This window comes from Recurvomyces mirabilis (assembly GCF_035927965.1).
Source record: "Recurvomyces mirabilis strain CCFEE 5264 chromosome Unknown scaffold_27, whole genome shotgun sequence".
In the NCBI taxonomy this organism is placed as follows: domain Eukaryota; kingdom Fungi; phylum Ascomycota; class Dothideomycetes; order Mycosphaerellales; family Teratosphaeriaceae; genus Recurvomyces; species Recurvomyces mirabilis.
Window position 1 is genome coordinate 200,810 of NW_027041961.1, and position 19,069 is coordinate 219,878.

The following is a 19,069-nucleotide window of genomic DNA, read 5'->3' on the forward strand; positions in this document are numbered from 1 at the left end:
GACCAGCCGGGCCCTTGCCTGCCATCCTTCCCATACCATACCAGCTTCGTGCACATCCCATCGTCAACTTCATCCTCATCGCCTCGACCTCCACCCTTGGAATCCTCAATACCCATTAGTCCTCGGCACCATTCCAATGAAATACTCATGTCCCACAGCCTGCTTCGCCGATATCCTCCCTGCCGGATCATAGACCAACAAACTCTCCAACAAATCCAGTCCCTCCTCCCCCAACACCTTACTCCCCTCCGCACTCACCAAATTCTCATCCTGCTTCCTCTCCCACTTGGGAAAACTCGCCTTGAAGTCCGGAAAGCTCGTCACACCGGGCCAGTCCAACTCTGTCGGTGTTCCCAATACACGGAAAATCTTGAAAATCTCGTCGATCTCGCTGTCGCCGGGAAAGAGCGGTTTCCGTGTCGCCATTTCGGCGAAGATGCAGCCGACGCTCCACATATCCACTCCTGTGCTATATTGGCGTCCACCGAGAAGGATCTCAGGGGCGCGGTACCAGAGGGTGACGACCTCGTGGGTGTAAGTTCGGAGAGGGACACCGAAGGCACGGGCGAGGCCGAAGTCGGCGAGTTTGAGGTTCCCTTCTTTGTCGATCAGGAGGTTCTGAGGTTTGAGGTCACGGTGGAGGATGCGGTGGGCGTGGCAGTAGCGGGTTCCTTGCACGAGTTGGTAGGTGAATTTCTTGACCTACAGATATGGATTCTGATTAGCGTGACCGGTGTATATTGGTATGAGGGAGAGCGGGGAGCATCGCACCATCTCTGGTCCAAGACCCATGTGGCCTAATCTGCCGTCCATGACACCTTCGGGCAAGGGCTTGCCTCGTCCTCCTTGTGAGACGGGGAGGGCTTCCATGTACTTCTTCAGATCCAGATCCAGGTACTCGAATACGAGGTATAGCTTGTGACCGTCCGCGTGCACGATATTGAATAGCTTGACGATGTTGGGATCGCTCATCTCTTTCAGCAGACTGATTTCACGTATCGCGGTTGATGGTACCCCCTCGTCTTCAGCTTCTAGGCGAATCTTCTTGAGAGCTACGATGCGTTGGTCGGGGGTGGTGAGATCTCGAGCCTTGTACACCACGCCGTATGTGCCCTCCCCGATCTTCTCCATCTTCTGGTAATTCTCCATTGTGGACATGTTGGCGTGCTTGGTCCGGGTTTAGCTGGATGTGTTAATGTCGGCAGGTGAGAGTGGGAAGGCGTAGATCCCTTCGGTGTCTTCCTTCAGCACATGGACAGGTTGTGTTTTGTGGCTCACGAGTTCAGCTCGAGAGTGGTCTGTTTGTAGGTTGCTTTCCTACGCATCAACAAATACAGAAACGCGGGCCGGGCACGCGTTGCAGTGAAACCTTGCCGGCTGCCGAAGTTGGAATCCCTGTCCCTGTGCCACGAGCCCTATGCGTTATTCACGTGCAGCAGTAAAGATATATTCTGACTACTTCCACTTCTTGTCGTCGATGTTCGAGCAGAGAGGCGATGGCCTTACATGTGCTTTGCTCACCTCGACCATTCTGAGGAAGGAACATGTGACGGAGCGAGACCTGCTAAGAAGATTGAGGTCTAGATGCAGGTCACATGAGAGCGCGATAAGTACGCGACAAGCAGTCGCTTGAACGAGTAGAATATTAGTATGGCATCAAGCAGAGGCAAAGGCAAGACGCCAGCGACGCCAACCAGGGCGATGCCGTCACGTCCTTCGACTCGTGCCACACGTGGTCGCAAAACTATGGACACCACTCCAGATGTCTACCAAGACATGCTTATAGAAGCAGCCGTGACCAACCCTGAGCCATTTGACGATCGACCACTCAAGCGGAGGAGAATCGCTGGCCCTTCTGGACCATTTGCGACTCGCCATAAGGATGAAGTAAAGCAGCCGCTGAACACGAGTGGCAATCATTCAACTTCGATCTTAAGCCGTAAAGCAGGACTTCAGACCATTGATGCTTCTGACGACGATGATGACGAGAGTGACTTCGGCTTCGAGGACGTCGATCTTGGTCAGCCAGATGGAGGTACTTCATCAGCCGCTGAAGACGATGCGATTGGTGACGTGACCATCTCCCTCGAGAAGAATAGCACTCCGAAACCACATGCTAGCAAGACCAAACGCAAGCCCGCTTCGTCAGTTGAGAAAGCGCATCGGCTACTGGTCCATAAAGCGCACTTCCTATGTCTGCTTGGCCACTGCATCTATGCCAACAGCTGGTGCAATGACGAGGCAGCGCAGAGTAATCTGAAGTCGATAATGAGTCCAAAGACGAAAGCTTACCTGCGTGACAACCCCGACAAGTCCCAATTTGATAGGAACCGGATGTTTGTAGAAGGTCTGGAGCAGGTTTCGGAAGCATTTCGAGGTGCATTTAGTGTCACCGCTTCTGGTATGCGGAAGGCGAGCTGGGTGACTGATGGATCTGCTGACGAAGACCGCTCTGACATCGAGCCCATGGATCGTGCAGACTTCATTCGTGCAGCCAAGCGACGTGAGGGCTCGCAGGATACAGGTGCCCAGCTATTCTGTGCTTTGCTGAGAAGTATTCGAGTCGTAGCACGACTAGTCTGCTCGCTGCAGACTCTGCCAATTAATCCCACAGCCACGAAGACTACTCCGGTCAGACCGGTCAAGCGCATTATTTATGCTTCTGATGCTGCTTCAGCAGACGACCATACTGCTAGCGATGGTAGTACCGATGACATGGGTGTCAAGACTTCCAGCAGGCTTTCGAAAATACCCTCTGCACGCCGCCGACTTGGTCAGCCTGGTTTTGCCAAGGCAGCGGACCCAGCTATTACACCACAGCAGAAGAAGAAGTCGGTACGCACACTTGCATATCCAGTCTTCTGGGTAGAAGTCTTCAACGCCGCTGTTCAGAAATGGGTCACTGTTGATTGCGTGGTCACTGGCACGGTCAACAAGCCGGGCAAACTTGAGCCACCATCTTCGTACGATCTGAATCAGCTGAGCTACGCTATCGCTTTCGAAGAAGATGGTTCGGCACGAGATGTGACGAGACGATATGCTAAAGCCTTCAATGCCAAGACTCGTAGGCAGCGTGTGGAGGCAACGCAGAATGGAGCAGCATGGATGAAGAAGGCTTTGCGGGTTTTCCGTCGCAAAGGCGCTGCATTGGACCGCGATCAAGTTGAGGATGCTGAACTAGCCGCTAAAGAGGCTAGGGAGGGTCTGCCAAGTAACGTACAAGACTTCAAAGATCATCCATACTACGCACTCGAACGACATCTCAGGCGCCACGAAGTCATCTTCCCGAAACGTGAAGCTGGAAAGGTAAATGCTGGCACAGCTGCTAAACCTCGAATGGAAGCCGTATTCAGACGACAAGATGTCCACGTTTGTCGGAGTGCAGATAAGTGGTTCAGACTTGGTAGGGAGATGAAGGCGGGAGAGCAGCCACTGAAACATGTGGTTTCTCGTAGAGTGGCAAGAGCAAAGTCCATTACTGAAGAAGAGGATGAAGCGGCGGGGCAGAAGACGACTGCGTTGTATGCTGCTTACCAGACCGCGCTTTATAGTCCACCACCTGTGATACGTGGCAAGGTCCCGAGAAACGGATTCGGGAATCTGGATATTTACGTTCCGTCCATGGTCCCTGCTGGTGGTGCGCATATCAGACATCCACTCACGCAACAAGCGGCCAAAATTTTACGTGTGGACTTTGCTGACGCAGTCACGGGTTTCAAGTTCAAGGGCCGTCAAGGTACAGCTGTTATCGAGGGCGCGATTGTGGCGGAGCAGTTCGCCGACTCTGTAAGGAATGTCATCGAGAGCCTGGAGTGGGAGGCTGAAGAAGAGAAGTGTAAGCAGCGGAGTCTGGTTGCGCTTAGGCTTTGGGCTAGGATGTTGAAAGGGTTGAGGATTCAAGAGAGGGTGAAGTCTTACCGACGACCTGGAGAAGGTGGTGGCGAGGCTGATGGGGCTGATGATGCTGAGGAGCGACAGGAAAAGGATGAGAATGATATTACTGTTGTGATACCGCATCTGGAAGAGGATTCGCCACTTTGGACTGCCGGCAGGTATAGTGTTCGTGAGCTTGTTGCGCCTAAGCAAAGTTCGGCTAAGAAGAAGCGGAAGCAGTATGACAGCGATGAGGACGTCGGCGAAGCCGGTGACTTTAACGCGCAGATATCGGAGACAGCCAATGCCGGGTCGACTGCTGCTAGGCGCGCAACTCGCAGTAGCCGGCGACGTGTGGTAGATGATCAGGATGATGACGTTGAGGGAGCGGGTGGTGGGTTCTTGCCTGATGCTGATGAGTCTGACGATGATAGCGGAGGGTTTGTGCCTGAAGGAGGTGGAGATGAAGATGATGAAGGCGGTGGTTTCTTGGTAGGGAGCGACTCAGAAGGTGGGAGACTCGCGGCCGAGGACGAGAAGAGGCCTTATCAGCATGAACATGAGCACCAGGAGCACGATCATGCGAGCAGTCAGGATGACGGAGGAGGTGGTGGCGGGTTCATGGTCGACGCCGCCCAGAAAGATATTACTGACGACAGTCCTGGTGGTGGCTTTCTGCCTGAAGACAATGAGATCGAACAACCAGATGCCGCAAGTCCTCGCGATCTCAAGCTCCTGCCAACCACTATGACGGATACCATACCCACGAAAAGTGCGGATATGAAGGAGATGCCTTCTGACAGATTTGGTATAAGCACGCCGGAGACTCATGTGGGCGAGAATTCATCTATGGACAAATTATTAGAACACCACCGGGCGTTAACCGATGCACAATCAGCCCCCGAACCAGTCGAGGGAGGCAAGACTGATGCGCAAGCCATGGAGGTGGATGGCCATAGTGATGAGGGCTCCTTGCTCTCACATGACCCGGAAGATGAGGATGCTGAGCCGGACTGGTTGGAAAGCGATTAGAGGATGCTTTTGCCACTCAAGCTATCATGGACAGACGATGAGTCGACGAGCATAGTGCATATGTAGGCTTTGATAGCGGTGCCTCGAAACAAGTCGATTGAGTTGTGAATTGGGTTTCCGTGCTGTGGCTCTTGTCCCTATATATATCTCCTGAGCGTCCCGTGCTCGTTTACACCTAACACTGATCCACGAAGTCCTCCCTATGTGCAACAGTTCCATCTTTACCGGGAATCTCTTTCGGCCGTACTGATGTGCACCGGCTGTGAGTGTGCTCACGTCAAGCAGCTGCTCCCCGCACAAGATGAGGCGCAAGGCTAAGTATACCCGACATTTGCCTATGGTGACGACGATGCCAGGCACGAAAGGCTGTTCTTGAAAATTGACTTCTGCAACAAAGTCACAGCGTCTTACAGAACAGTCTACACAACGTGTGGCAATTTCCAGCGTATCGAATTATAGGACCTTCGGATTGACACAAATATGAGAGCGGTACGATTCCACGACCGAGGCGATGTGCGTGTAGAAGAGATCCCGGAGCCGAAGCTCGAAGACGAGAGGGACGTTATCGTCGATGTGCACTGGGGTGGTATATGTGGTAGTGATCTGGTTGGTATACCAGCGGACTTACCTAGCACGAAATGCTTCACTGACCCACCATACAAACAGCACGAATACATAGCCGGCCCAATGGTGATCCCCAAACCAGGCCACCCACACGCAGTAACAGGCGACACTCTGCCTATAGTGCTATGCCACGAGTTCTGCGGGAAGATTGCTGGTCCCGTGCCTGCTGGCCGGAAAGCAGCAGACGGTCAGGAACTCAAGGAAGGGATGCCGGTGATGGTGGACCCGCGAGTGAATTGCCAAAACTGTCATTCCTGTATCCAGCTTCGATCGAGCAATATTTGTCCGTCTTGGGGGTTCCATGGATTATCTGGAGGCGGCGGTGGGTTCGCCGAGAAGTGCGCTGTCAGGGCTAACATGTGCTATCCTCTACCCGAAAGTGTTGATCTGAGGAATGCAGCACTCATTGAGCCTTTAGCTGTTGGCAGGAGAGCGTTGACGCAGTGCCAATTTGCTGCTTCGAAGTGGTCGAAGAAGTCCGTGTTGATTCTCGGTGGTGGGCCAGTCGGCATCGCAGTGATCTTCAATCTGTTGGCTTTTGGTGTCGATGCGGACAGGATTTTCTGTTCTGAGCCTACTGCTTTGCGGCAGGAGCAATGCAAGAAGCTGATCAAAGCTGTCTTCAACCCTAGAGACGTCGAGGTGCCAGATGAGTGTCGAAAGGCGACTCGAGGCGAAGGTGTTGATGTAGCATTCGACTGTGCTGGAGTCGCACCCGGTATGAAGGATGGCATGAATGCACTCAGGAGGCAGGGCACGTATATGAATGTCGCTGGATGGGAAACAGCTTTTGAGCTGCCAATGCAATGGTTCATGATGAAGGAGATTGTGGTGAGAACGATCATGGCATATAATAATGACGATTTTGCAGAGACCGTGAAAGATTATGTGGATGGTGGGTACTTGCCATTCGAAGGTTGTCTGAAGGATTCAAGCTGACCTGATGCTAGGCAAGTTCAAGGGCGCTGAGATGATGGTTACCGCCAGGATCGGATTGGATGATGTGCCCAAAAAAGGTTTTGAAGCTTTGGTGAACAACAAGGACGCACATGTCAAGATTCTAGCCACACCGAAGAGAGAGCTTCTCGAATAGTGGAGGCGGGGTACTGACTGTGTCGTCAAGAGCCAATGCAGTGAACAATGGCATGCTTCGCGGTGCTAGCGATGGTAACCATCTCGAGTGACGGTTCGATAGTGCACTGCTTTTGGGCAAGTTTGTCCACTACAGTAGTGGAGAGATCACAAGTCTTCTATCGTCCTGAGTTTCATGGCCAGTATGTTTGTTCTTAACGTTCAAATTTCGGATGGTCTTGCGCAGGCTGATGTCGAACAAACGAAAGGACTTGGCAATATTTGCAATGTACCTCGTTGTGGCGGTCTGACGAGAGCGGTCCGGAGGGCTTTGCAGGTGATCCTTGGTCGCCTTCGTCTTCGTAATGCACGCCTCGAGCGAAGACAGGGTTTGGTTTTGAATGTGAGCGAGGTCAGTATGTTTCCTCTGGTGGTGTCGATTTCTACACAGAATCTTAGACATAGTCGCCGACAGTGCTAGATGCCTTCACGATAGCTCCATGCAGAAGCCCGCAATGCAGTGACTACTTTAATCTCATGACCAGGCTGTTGTGACACAATCAAGGTGTACGGAGTTACATGTGTTGCGACGAACACAGCAGAAAGCAGATCCAGGGAGCCGAGCAGTCAGCCAATCTCGGGCTCATCATGCCATGCTGACACCGTTTACTGGATCAGGCCCAGCCGAAGTTCGAGACTTGTTTGATTGCGTCGCTGGGCGGTGTTGAAACAAATGGGCTTGGTCGTCGTGTTGAATCTCACGCTGTCCATCAGTCGCAGGCTAGGCTGTTGCTGTATAAACAATTGCTCGGCGAAGCAGCATGTATTAGCGACAGAGTTCGATCTATCGGGACATTCGCGCCATGCCGGTATTTGTTAGCAACGCGATTCATGCCGCGGGATGCCATGGGACAGAGGAGAGCCGATCAGTAGTGGTGCGCATGGTTGGTGGAGTTCTTTTCGATTGTGGTGAGTCTTCCAAGACGTCCGTAAGAATATCTATATCTTGCATATGCTCTTCGCGTGCTTGTAGGGCTTGATGGAGACTGCAAGACCGCCCTCCAAGACCACCAAGCCACGCGAACGAGAGATCGTGAAATTGCAACTCCACAAACATGACCTGACACGGTCCTGGTAAATCTGCAAGTGGATGATGATTTGCTCGATGGGCACGCCACAGCCGCGACCTGCATCTCCACCGACGAGCTAAAACGTGGTAGCGCACAGCAGATCCTTGCCACCGTCCAACATTAGCATCAGCCTTAACCCTTCCGAGCGACTGCACACTCTCCTGTTCACGAAACCGGCTGCGCAGACACGCTGAGGCCGGAACGCCTACCTGTTGTGTGTCCGTTGTAGGCATGGTTCGTGATGCCCATTTCGCCAGCGCGGTCCCGTTGCGCTGAGTGAAGAGCACCGCACGGACACGACAAGGCGCTGGCTCGGCATGGTCAGGAGAAGTGATGGAGCCTAGGAGTGTCTCGGCGTTGATTGCTTGCTTTAAGATCGCCTGCCATCCTGTTTTGCTATACTGAACCTTCTTAGCACTCTTCCAGGAATCATTTAGGATCTCTTCCATTTCGTCACTCGTTCAAAACCAAGTTCTTCTTTCTAATCGCCACAGTCTGTTCATCTACAAGACCATCTGCCTAATCAACCCACTACAACAAAACCACAACAGTCGATATGCGCTCCTTCATTGCCGTCGCAGCTCTCGCTGCCTTCGCTTACGCCGCTCCTGAGCCAATCTTCGGCCAGAGCAAGAACGTCGCTCGTGACGATGGTTCCTGCATGAGCTCTGCCGATGCCGACCAGGTTGCCATCAACTTCCAGAACTTGATCTCCAACTACAGCAGCTCCCTCGCTGAGGCCTCTCTCACCACTGGCTTCCAGGACTACTCCGACTCCGTCACCTCCCTGATCGATGCCGGCTGCACTGGTCCCCAGCCAGTAAGTAATCTTGCGAAATGGGTACATAATGAATGCAGAATCATACTAACAGCAACTCCAGCTCGGCTCCGTCACCTTCGCCTCCCGCGATGCCTTCATCGCCGGCCAAGGCTCCCAGCCAAACATCCCCTTCGAGCGCTTGAACTTGTGGTACGGATGCGACGCTGTCTTCCTCCGCTGGCGCACGACTATCGCCCCTGGCGCACCTGAGTTCGTCACCGGCATCATCGTCCTCGAGACCACCCAAGCCGCAGCTGGCTCCGAGAACGCCTGGTTGATCAACACCGTCTACTCCGAGTTCAACAGCGGTGCATGGCTCGTCGACCTTGGCACCTTCGTGCCATCCAACTGCACCAACCCCAGCCGCCGTCTCCTCCGCAACTAAGCGTCTCGTTCGCGTTAGACGACAATGGCATATGCAACCTAGACATCTGAGTCGTCTCACACAGACTCGTGGCCACTCGGCTGTCTAGCATGGCATCAGCAAAGTACATTTCACGGTAGAAGGAAGGGAAGCGATGGATGGTCTCTGGCGTATGCGCGAACTTAATCAATCTTATGGTGGTATTTGTACATTCTGCAACTCAGGTTCCAAACATACAGGGTCATGTCTAGGCGAGCTGCTCCTGAGATACCAACAATGGCATACTGTTCGATTTTCGGGTTCGATCACTTATCTAAAAGCGACAATGACGCTTATGGCTTGATGTGATACCTATATGTCTATATTAACAATACAATTTGACCTTGTGCTCATCAATACCACTCGCTTATCTAGCATATGTGCTTCAACAAAGTCCTTGCTCTGCCCGAGCCAGCAACCAACGTCAATCACTAAACGTTAACTGATACTGCCTGTCCTAGCCGTGGTGGGTCAATATAGAGCGCATGGCTGAAGCATGGGCGTGTTCCCACGCGCACTACTGTCAACCTATGTTCAGAGTAACAATGGCGAATGCCATTAGTGGCATGCTTGTACCATATCCGTCACTCAGACACACCCGACCACGTGCAGTCTTGGAGCTACCGTTCGAGCCATGGCGATATTATTCTGGTACGGTACCAGGAAACTGTGACGAGACAAGACCAAAACTCGATACGGCTGAATGCGTGCCTAGCAATGGACGTTCAAAGTATCGTTCTAGCTCTAGTCTACACATCCTGCAACACATTCTGCCAGGACCACAGACCTCGACTTTCCACACGCCCAATGCAGATGCCACTATCGCCAACGCACGCGGAGATCCTCAAAACGCCACCGCATCAAAGATACAAGCACACCGATATTTAATACTTGATATCCACCGTCGTGACGTCCTCGATGAAATGCTTCTCACGGTAGCCCCTTGTGAACCACAGGAACCAAGGGACGACGTAAGTCTTGATGGTGTGGCCCACCCAACCGGCATCGGAGACAGTGCTGACGACGTTCTTGGACTCGTCGAACGCGATCTCGATGCGCTTCTTTCGGAGGGCCTCATAGGCCTCGAATGGCTCTCGCAGGTTGTTGCCAGGACGGCCCTTTTCAATCCATCGGGTGAGGCAGCGGGAGAAGAGGACGGTGTCTTCGAAGACGATACCAGTGGACTCTCCCTGAGGAGGCATGGCGTGCTATTGTCAAAGTTAGCACACTCGATTTCGAAACTCATAAAGACGATTGGGACTTACAGCAGCATCACCAAGCAACATCACACGGTCCGTCGACCACTTGCCGTGCTTGCTCAAAGTGTACACAGGCCAGAGGAAGAAGTCTTGAGCCTTCTCGATCAATGGAACAATGCAAGGGATCTTGGAGTCACCGAATCGCTCAAGGAGCTGATTGCGAACCTTCTCAGCATCTGCACCGACTGACTTCCACCCGTCTCTTGACCCCACATCCTCGACTTGCATCAGACCACCAACGTAGATAGAGTCCATCTTCGAGCTGTGGTATGAGGTGAGAAGCATACCACGTCGAGCAAAGTTGATGGCTGTGCACTCGAAATGGACGGGGAAGTCAGGACCAACGTGAGCGAAGCCGAAAGCGTTGGCCACACCAGAGTACGAAGCCTTGCGCTCTGGCTCGACGTGCTTCAGGCGAGTGACGGAGTGGATGCCGTCACAACCCATCAAAAGCTCACCAGATGCTGACCCGCCATCCTCGAAGTGAATTGTGACCTTGTCCGGCTGCTCGTCGATCTTGACCGTCCTCTTGCCACAAGTCATTGTAATGTTCTCCTGAGCGTCCACAGCCGCCAAGACAGCCTTGAGAGCATCACCGCGAGTGATACGCAGAGCCTTGAAAGGCGGGTTTCCAATACCCTTTCCGTCTGGTCCTGAGAAGCTCGATTCCGCGAGCTTGCCAGAGTAGACATCGAAGACCTCTAGGTAGTCAATGATCTTGCCGTAGTCGCGCTCTTGCATGATCGGGTAAGCACCCAGGTGGTCCAGCATGCGGAGGGCATTGGGGGTGAGGTTGACGGCGCCGCCGATGACCGCGGGTTCTGGTCGGATCTCGTAGATGTCGATCTTGGGGACTTGCCCCTTGGGTGCAAACTTCGTCAAGGCGAGGGCAGTGGTGAGACCAGCGATACCGCCTCCAAGGATGATGACCTTGAGGCCATCTGGTGATGCTGGAGCCATGGTTTCTGTTGTTGATATCGATCAAAAGTCAATCGATGGAACGAACAATGCAACAAGAAGTGGACGCAAAGTGCCTGACAAGACTGTCTCCCCTACCTATTATCTAGCTAAGAGGCTGTGATAAAAAGTGTCCCGCTCGAGTAGTCTCACCAGCTTCCTGCGCCTTGACCTTGCGCTGTTCCCCGAATAGGTGCGGCCGGATGGCGCTACGGATTGTTGCTCACCAACGGGATTCTGCCAATAAATAATCTTATCAACCTCCTTTCTGGTACAGTGCGATGCACTACGGGGCCTGTTGATACCGGAGGCCGATGAGCAGGCCTTCTGCTGTTTCTCACATCGGCCGAGCAAGAATTCGTGGTCCGTGGATGACAGAGGGCTGAGATCGATGAATGCTAAAAATACTTTCACGATATGTATGTCACGAGTCACCACAGCTTCTTTTCTAAGTGCTTACAGCACTACATCGCCAACATCGTGCTTCCATGTGTAGACGATACTCTAGTATCAGCATCCGGACTTGGCAACATGGACCAATGTATAACAGCTTCACCTTGAAGGCGGGTTTTTTGAGCCGCACATGTGACTCGATCCCCAGGGCCTCTTGGATGGGGACGTATGCAGCGACAATAAAACGCACAATTCGACCAGTGGCAATGACATATTCTGCATTCAAACCATAACGGTGCAGCTACCTAGCTAAACACGAATATGCCAGTCTCCCTGCAAGCTCGGTGATGCAAGCTCAACATAACTTACCAACTCATCTTGTCTAAGCATTGCCTTCTCGATCGGTTGCCACTTGTTGCGAAGCTTCTGTATATTGCCATGCGCATAGTCCACTACGAGCCCTTGATAATTTGTGTCAGCTTGGACAGCAGGATCCAGCTGCAAGAAGTCCTTGACAGCTTTGACGACATACCAACCGGTTATTTTCTGGACCTCATACTCCATCGTCTGCTCGTCCACTCAAGGCGAATTGGTGCCACGATCGGGCATGGGACACACTAATATGACGGAATTTTTTACCACTGTTCCGGGGTTCCAACCAGCGGCGATAGCTTCGTTCTTCAATTTCTGGAGCATGGTGTCCTTGATCATGGCTTCTTCTGCATCTGTCACTGTTGCACACGCAGGTATGCCGCCAGGCCCTCGCGACTCTTTCGGTATGTTGTAAGCCTGGATCATCCAGTATGCCATTGCGTCGACGTGAGCACAGAAAGCCTTAATTCCGTTGATGTGGAAGTAAATACCTATACAGTAAATGCAGTCGTAAGTTCCAATACATGAAATCCTGTCAAACTCTGGGTTCGTCTCGTCTGGAGTGGGATTTGGATTAGTACTGAAGTCGAATGTGCCTCCACGACCCTCCCTCACATAGTAGAAATATCGCAATGCCGTTACGCCAGTCGTAATCGCCATCTCCACTACTGAGATGGTACAATGTTGTCTTCACGACCGTATACATTGGCCGGCACACTTGAGATCTTGATCCATCTCTTATCGACAAAACATTGTACAAAGCACAACGTGCAGCAGTGATCAACGAGACTGCAAGGCAAGATAGTTTGACTCTTTGTTCTATTCGTAATACTCACAGGTTTGCCTTTGGCTTCAGGTTGATGTTGATGTGGATCGTCTTCGGCTGCACATACTCGCTCAGCGCCTCCTTACCACTTTCACGACCAATACCACTCTGCTTGAAGCCGCCGAACGGCGTCTGGACAGATGTGGAGAAAGCAGAGTTGATGCCGACTGTGCCTGCTTCGATCTTGCTTGCGACTCGCAGAGCTCGGCCAATGTCGGCTGTGTAGAGGGTAGCTGTAGAAATGGTCAGCCATGCCAAGATTGGTGGAAGCTTCGTGCCGACTTACATCCTAGCCCATAGGTAGTGTCATTAGCGAGCTCGATGGCTTCCTCTTCGGTCTTGAAGGTGCGGAGCACGATCACAGGACCAAAGATCTCGTCGGTGAACACTTTGCTCTTCACATCAGGCTTCAGGATTATGGTCGGCTGCACAAAAGTGCCCTTGTCTCCTTTCCGACTACCGCCGGTGAGATACTCACTAGAGGAATGTCAGCGTACGCTTCTCTGGCAGCGTCTTTTCGCACTTACAGTCCTTCCTTACGGCCCTCGTCCAGGAAGCTCATGACTCGCTCGAACTGCTTCTTGTCTGCCAGAGGACCGAACATAGTTTCCTTGAGCGACGGGTCTCCCATTTTCTCACCTGCCTTCTCAAAGGCTACTTTTATGGCTTCGATGAACTTGGGAGCTATGCCCTCTTGCACGAGCACGCGGGAAGCGGCGAAACAGATCTGACCAGAGTTACGGAGGAAAGCATCGCTGTTGTTTGCTACAGCGTTGTCCAGATCGGCATCGTCGAAGATGAGGGCCGGTGACTTTCCACCCAGCTCAAGCGAGACATGCTTCAGGTTTGACTTCGCGGAGGCTGCCATGACTGCTCGTCCAGCTGTGGCGGATCCAGTGAAAGCGATCTTGGCGATCTGCATATGGTTGGCAAGTAACGATCCTGTTGATCCCGCGCCGCTGACGATGTTGATAACGCCTGGTGGGAAACCAGCCTCGTTGACGAGATCGCCGTATGCTGCGAGAGACAGCGGCGACTTCTCGGACGACTTTAGGATAAACGTGTTGCCAGTAGCCATGGCAGGACCCATCTTCCATGCTGCCAGAACGTGGCTACCATTCCACGCGCATATCCCAGCACAGACGCCCAGGGGCTCGTACTGCACAATCTTGTACGTACCGTCAGCTTCTGGACTGAAAGATTCCCCTGCAACCTTGCCCGCATAACCAGCATAGTATCGCCAGATACCCACTGCGCCTGCCACGAAAGCTTTCGCCACAGAGATTGGTTGTCCCATGGCGGCCGACTCTAGCTTACCAAGACGCTCGGCGTTTTGCTCCAGAAGGTCGGCAAACTTCAACATGATCGCTGCTCGTTTGGCTGCTGCTGTGTCTCGCCATGCTGGGAAGGCTGCTTTGGCTGCTCGGACAGCACTGTCGACTTCTGCTTCGCCAGCTATTTGTACTTTGTCGCTTACTAGGGAGTCATCGCTGTGGCACTGTTAAGTAACGTCTGATGGCAGTATTCACATGCAGAACGGACCTCGGACTGTGGATGGTAATTGTCTCGCCGCTTGAGGAAGGCACGTACTTCAGAACCATCAGCAACAAGATGCTCCCTCGACGTATCGGTACTTACTTCGCCGTTGATGAACAGGTTTGTTTGCATCGACATCCTGGCCGTCTTTGTATGTATATGCTGGTAAAGATACAGTATAGAAGCAATTAGAAATCTACTTACCTCCTACTCACAGAGTACATGTGACGGAAAAGGTTGCCGAGGACATGGTGAGCTCGAGGAGAGCAGCCCCGCACGTTGCTCAAGTCTCGCTATGAGTTGTACCTCGAAACTCCATGTTGCATACAGCCGTACCTAAGCCATAGACATAATCGGAGGTACCAGGGAGTGGCAGAAATACATCGTTGGCCAGTTCAGCAAACGGAACAGCCACTTGCCGATCGTGATACGCATCGTTTGACGAATTTTTTCACGACGAACCCCAATCAAGGTGTCTGCAGCCATGGTCGCCGTCCATGGAGGCCGATATTGTGGAGGTAAGATATTGAGGAGCATATTTGTGCATCCTGGAGCTGTTTGATGGTCGTGGCAGCCGTCGAAGGATCTTAACGTATTGTTCATGTGTTGGAGGAGGTCTGTTTTAATGAGTCCAGTTCAGCCGTTCGGATGCGGCCTTGGCACGTCATGGAACAAATGAGCTTAAGTCTTTATCACACAAGCTCATCACAAACCAAAAGGTGCATGTTATTCACACAACTGTATGGAAATCCCATTAATGTCATAGATCTTTATCCGGTGGGAGCGATGGAATACTCTGAGAAGCCACGAGGCATTGTGCCTCGCATCATCACATACATGGAGGTGCTGGCAACATCACCAGAGCCAACTTACTTCCACCCGCCTACCAGACCTTCCGCAAAGCACTGCTGGCGATCCTCGATGATGCTTATCAATCGTTGACCAAGCGAGATGCTGCTGCGATCGATGTAGCGACCCATGCCGTAATGCTATTGGAGAACAATCCACTGTTCAACGCTGGCCACGGAGCGGTCTTTACCTCAATAGAAACACACGAGCTCGAGGCTTCCGTGATGGTAAGTAAAGGCTCTCGTAAAAGGGGTGTAGGCGCGATGAGAGTCACCAAGGCCAAGAATCCCATCCTGTTAGCCAAGGAAATGTTGCTGCGAGGTGAAGAGGACGATGGAGGAGGTGCAGGACCGCATGTGCAGATCGCTGGTGAGACATGTGATAAGCTTGCAAGTCAGTGGGGCTTGGATCTCGTAGAGCCAGATTACTTCTGGACAAGGAAGAGGTGGGACGAACATCGAAGAGGTTTGGACCTATCTCACGACGATGAGACGTACCAAAACCACAGGCGTGCTGCACAGGAGAATTCTGAAGACACTGGTCTACCAAAGAGTGGTTTTGACAATCCTGGCTGGGATGGGCAAGAATATCTGCCACAAGGAACAGTTGGTTGCGTAGTCCTCGACAGTAGCGGCACAATATGTGTAGCAACTTCCACAGGGGGAATTACAAACAAGCTGCCGGGTCGTATCGGTGACACGCCTACGCTGGGCGCTGGCTTCTGGGCGGAGCAATGGTATCAACATGTCACCAGCATATCCGCAGATCACCAATCGGGCTTCCTGTCATCGATGGCAGACTGTTTCCCAAGCATGAGAGGCTATGTGCCGCTACCACATGTGCAACCGCCAGTCCCACGAGCCGTTGGCATGTCGGGAACAGGTAATGGTGACTCATTTCTACGGCTAAGCGCGATCAGAACCGCTGCTGCTATGGCTCGTTTCTCGTGTGACAGTACCCAGCGTTGTGGTACGATGCCACTACAAACAGCTGTGAGTGCCGTCGCCGGACCACACGGCGCTCTGCAGCAGTCTGCCGAAGATCGATGGCACAAGACTGGAGAAGGTGAGGGTGGTATCATCGGCATTGACTTTGAAGACGGCAAAGGACATATTGTGGCGGATTTCAATTGCGGTGGTATGTTCAGGGTGTGGATCGACGACCATGGAAGACACCGCATGGCTGTCTTTAGAGAAGAGCTACCGTGACACTGAGTAGATCAGCCCAGAAGGAGTGTAGCAGATAGCCTCGTTGCGTCCCTTGATGCTCAACTCTTGAAAAGATGCACTCAACCGTTATGCCATCTGAGAGGAACCAAGTACCCGAATCAGTCCTTGGTCCAAACCTTGAAGGCGTTCGATGGCGCACATGTGAGTCGCGAGATGTGGCCCCGTACTCTACGTCCAACACTACAACGGTGGCAACTAGATTGGCAATCGTGCTCAAGGATACAAGGACACAGATGTAACACCGACTTAGATTTCGCCGCTTGTCTTCGCCCTCTAGGTCCCGTCAGAGATGATGCAGTCTCCCGGGATCTGGCATAGTGTAACCTTGACTATACAAACGGCGATATACCGACAAAAGAACTCTTACGCCCCATCTCCTCCTATGTTACGTCATGCTCGTCTTATATATCAGCTTACATGTATCTATCGTCTGCTGTCCATCTGATCTAAAGGTGAATTACTGATCGCCCCGATCCTGGATGATGCAAATTTGATGAAGCGTGACAGTACGGCATATGCTCAAGGCTATGTCGGTCGTGGTCTCTCGATCACTAACAATTTGTCTGATGACTGGTGGCTGGATCGGCTTGACCATGTCCCCAAGGCTTCGCAGGTCGTTGGGCACTCATTTTAGTTGAGCTGTGACATTGGTCATCTCTACAGAGCGCCGTATGTGTGCCAGGTGACGCCGTCTGCAAATAACAGCTGGAACACGTGGCGTGCGAGCTTCACCCTGCATCTGTGCTGGTCGTCTTGCGAAGCGCTGATTTCTTGATGGGATGCAGTAGCATAGCAGGCAGACACATCAGACCATGCTCCTCCTCCCACACGGACGAACCAGGGCCTTCGTGAGCGAGACCCATCCAACGATGGTAGAGTTGCGGACCAAACTCAGTCGTCCAATACCAGGTGGATCCGCGAAAGTTCTTTTCCTGATTGACTACAGTATCCAACGAACCTCCCACCCGTCCATTTGCACCGGCATTGAATGTTGTCTCCAACTGCTCAGCCGACCATTGCTGCTCGAAGTACATGGGATGTGGTGCATACACAATCTTCAGACCTGCATGATGTGCTGCTGTCGCCGGCCACATCTCAGACACCATACTGCGACCCGCAACGTTCTCTTCGTGCATGATTTGGAGTAGGCGTTTCGAAAGTCGCACATTCGTGCCTACCGAGGCCAATCGAGGACTCAGCCACGACGGGCGAAGGTCATAATTGTAGGTATGATCTCTGTAGGGCCACATTGTTCCGGCAACGTCGAATAATGGTAGCAGTGTGATCAGATCAGTCTCTTCAGGCGATCTTATGTCTGTTGAGGTAGCATGAGCGTCGTCGATATACTCTTCATTCAGATCGTGGCAGACACTCAGGGCCGCAGAATCATGGAAGGGCCGCTCCGGACATGGCACATGGAATCGTTGGTTTTGATGCCATGTATCATCCGCTAATTGCTTGTCTGCCCACTGACCAGTTTTCTGGAAGAAATCATGGCGGCCTGTATACCGAACATCCATTTCCCAGTTCCATAGCATTTTGTACTGTGCATTCCGCTGAGAGAAAAGCTGCAGAGCCATGAACATGTGGTAGTAGACCCTGTACAGAGAAGTGAGAACAATTTCTACCAAACCACAAGTGGCTGACCTACTCATGGTCTCCGACCAGTGGATACGCTCCTTGGGTGTCGTTGTAAGTCCACAGATGAGTCATAGAAGCGAACTCGTTCGGCACAAGATTTCGGATGATTTGCTCCGAAGTGTTCGTGTTGAAGAGGCTGACATTATGGATGTGCATCAGTATGGTGACATCGAAGGCGGGTCGCCCATCCCCGTCGGTAAGATCGGAGAGATCTTCTTGCATCTTCCGAAGGTTCTGGACATCGTCATCGTCCCAGTCGAAGCCTTCCCAGGCACGAAAGACAATGGCAGATCGAGCACCATCAGGAATTACGCGTCCCTTCACTACGTCGTGATCATGTGGGGAATCATGTGTAGTAGTACGTCGAACATGCGCGTCTCTAGCCTTGTGACGAGAGACCCTGGTCATACATGAGTGAGCGTATGTGCCCAGTACTTCATGACTACCTAAGGCCGGAGATGGGAAGGCTGCGATGGTCAGTCTGATAGCATGATTGCCGAGACGAGCATGACTTACCCGGACAATCAATAAGGGCCGACTGATTCCCTTGATCTAGCGTTTCCTGAGCACAATCTCTCGCTCCTTGATACAAAGATGAATCTTTCGGTAGATGGCGCCATGGCTGGTCCAGAGACTTAAGCCAGATCCGCTTGTAGGCATACTGACTGAGGACCGTTTGCCGTAGCGGGGACAGCAGGATCGCTGTCAGAGTAATGACAATAACGATCAAGAGTGGGCCAGAACAGAGGCGAAAGTGTCGTGATCCTCGATCGAAGCCACGGCTCGGTGAAGGGAGAAGCGGCAACGTGAAAGTCCTCATATCATCTTCTCCAAAAGATCGCGGCGATCACATCTCATAGAAGCCGGAACGCAAAGGAGAGGGTATAGAAGTCCGATTGATACAGTAAGAGAGCACAGAAGAACGTCGGACGTTTGCTTTGCCTAGAGACAAGGCCGCCGCGGGAGCGCAGCAGGCATCCCAGTACCTTCCTTGGCCAAAGCATAACAAGACTCCTACTAGGCAACCGAGCCCAATAATACCATGGTACATATC

General features: G+C 52.4%; 9 protein-coding genes across 9 annotated transcripts; 4 read left to right on the forward strand and 5 right to left on the reverse strand.

Moving 5' to 3' along the window:
* Positions 1-105: 105 nt before the first annotated feature.
* Positions 106-1,158, reverse strand: CDC28 (Cyclin-dependent kinase catalytic subunit; the record flags this gene model as incomplete). Its single annotated transcript, XM_064841458.1, has 2 exons — positions 106-702; positions 772-1,158. The coding sequence occupies 2 exons, from the start codon at positions 1,156-1,158 to the stop codon at positions 106-108; spliced, it is 984 nt and encodes a 327-aa protein (XP_064690949.1).
* A 492-nt stretch (positions 1,159-1,650) lies between these two features.
* On the forward strand, positions 1,651-4,905 carry LTS14_008773 (uncharacterized protein; the record flags this gene model as incomplete). Its single annotated transcript, XM_064841459.1, has 1 exon — positions 1,651-4,905. The coding sequence occupies one exon, from the start codon at positions 1,651-1,653 to the stop codon at positions 4,903-4,905; it is 3,255 nt and encodes a 1,084-aa protein (XP_064690950.1).
* Positions 4,906-5,385: 480 nt separating this feature from the next.
* Positions 5,386-6,622, forward strand: LTS14_008774 (uncharacterized protein; the record flags this gene model as incomplete). Its single annotated transcript, XM_064841460.1, has 2 exons — positions 5,386-6,424; positions 6,480-6,622. 2 exons carry the CDS (start codon positions 5,386-5,388, stop codon positions 6,620-6,622), a joined length of 1,182 nt encoding a protein of 393 aa, XP_064690951.1.
* A 1,664-nt stretch (positions 6,623-8,286) lies between these two features.
* Positions 8,287-8,935, forward strand: LTS14_008775 (uncharacterized protein; the record flags this gene model as incomplete). The annotated part of the gene is made up of 2 exons (XM_064841461.1): positions 8,287-8,550; positions 8,612-8,935. 2 exons carry the CDS (start codon positions 8,287-8,289, stop codon positions 8,933-8,935), a joined length of 588 nt encoding a protein of 195 aa, XP_064690952.1.
* Positions 8,936-9,837: 902 nt separating this feature from the next.
* On the reverse strand, positions 9,838-11,172 carry LTS14_008776 (uncharacterized protein; the record flags this gene model as incomplete). Its single annotated transcript, XM_064841462.1, has 2 exons — positions 9,838-10,161; positions 10,219-11,172. 2 exons carry the CDS (start codon positions 11,170-11,172, stop codon positions 9,838-9,840), a joined length of 1,278 nt encoding a protein of 425 aa, XP_064690953.1.
* A 699-nt stretch (positions 11,173-11,871) lies between these two features.
* LTS14_008777 (uncharacterized protein) lies at positions 11,872-12,372 on the reverse strand (the record flags this gene model as incomplete). Its single annotated transcript, XM_064841463.1, has 3 exons — positions 11,872-11,895; positions 11,932-12,129; positions 12,181-12,372. The coding sequence occupies 3 exons, from the start codon at positions 12,370-12,372 to the stop codon at positions 11,872-11,874; spliced, it is 414 nt and encodes a 137-aa protein (XP_064690954.1).
* A 394-nt stretch (positions 12,373-12,766) lies between these two features.
* Positions 12,767-14,520, reverse strand: LTS14_008778 (uncharacterized protein; the record flags this gene model as incomplete). Its single annotated transcript, XM_064841464.1, has 6 exons — positions 12,767-12,993; positions 13,047-13,237; positions 13,288-14,250; positions 14,303-14,349; positions 14,399-14,435; positions 14,501-14,520. 6 exons carry the CDS (start codon positions 14,518-14,520, stop codon positions 12,767-12,769), a joined length of 1,485 nt encoding a protein of 494 aa, XP_064690955.1.
* Positions 14,521-15,282: 762 nt separating this feature from the next.
* On the forward strand, positions 15,283-16,353 carry LTS14_008779 (uncharacterized protein; the record flags this gene model as incomplete). Its single annotated transcript, XM_064841465.1, has 1 exon — positions 15,283-16,353. The coding sequence occupies one exon, from the start codon at positions 15,283-15,285 to the stop codon at positions 16,351-16,353; it is 1,071 nt and encodes a 356-aa protein (XP_064690956.1).
* Positions 16,354-17,102: 749 nt separating this feature from the next.
* On the reverse strand, positions 17,103-18,423 carry LTS14_008780 (uncharacterized protein; the record flags this gene model as incomplete). The annotated part of the gene is made up of 2 exons (XM_064841466.1): positions 17,103-17,973; positions 18,026-18,423. The coding sequence occupies 2 exons, from the start codon at positions 18,421-18,423 to the stop codon at positions 17,103-17,105; spliced, it is 1,269 nt and encodes a 422-aa protein (XP_064690957.1).
* Positions 18,424-19,069: the final 646 nt, after the last annotated feature.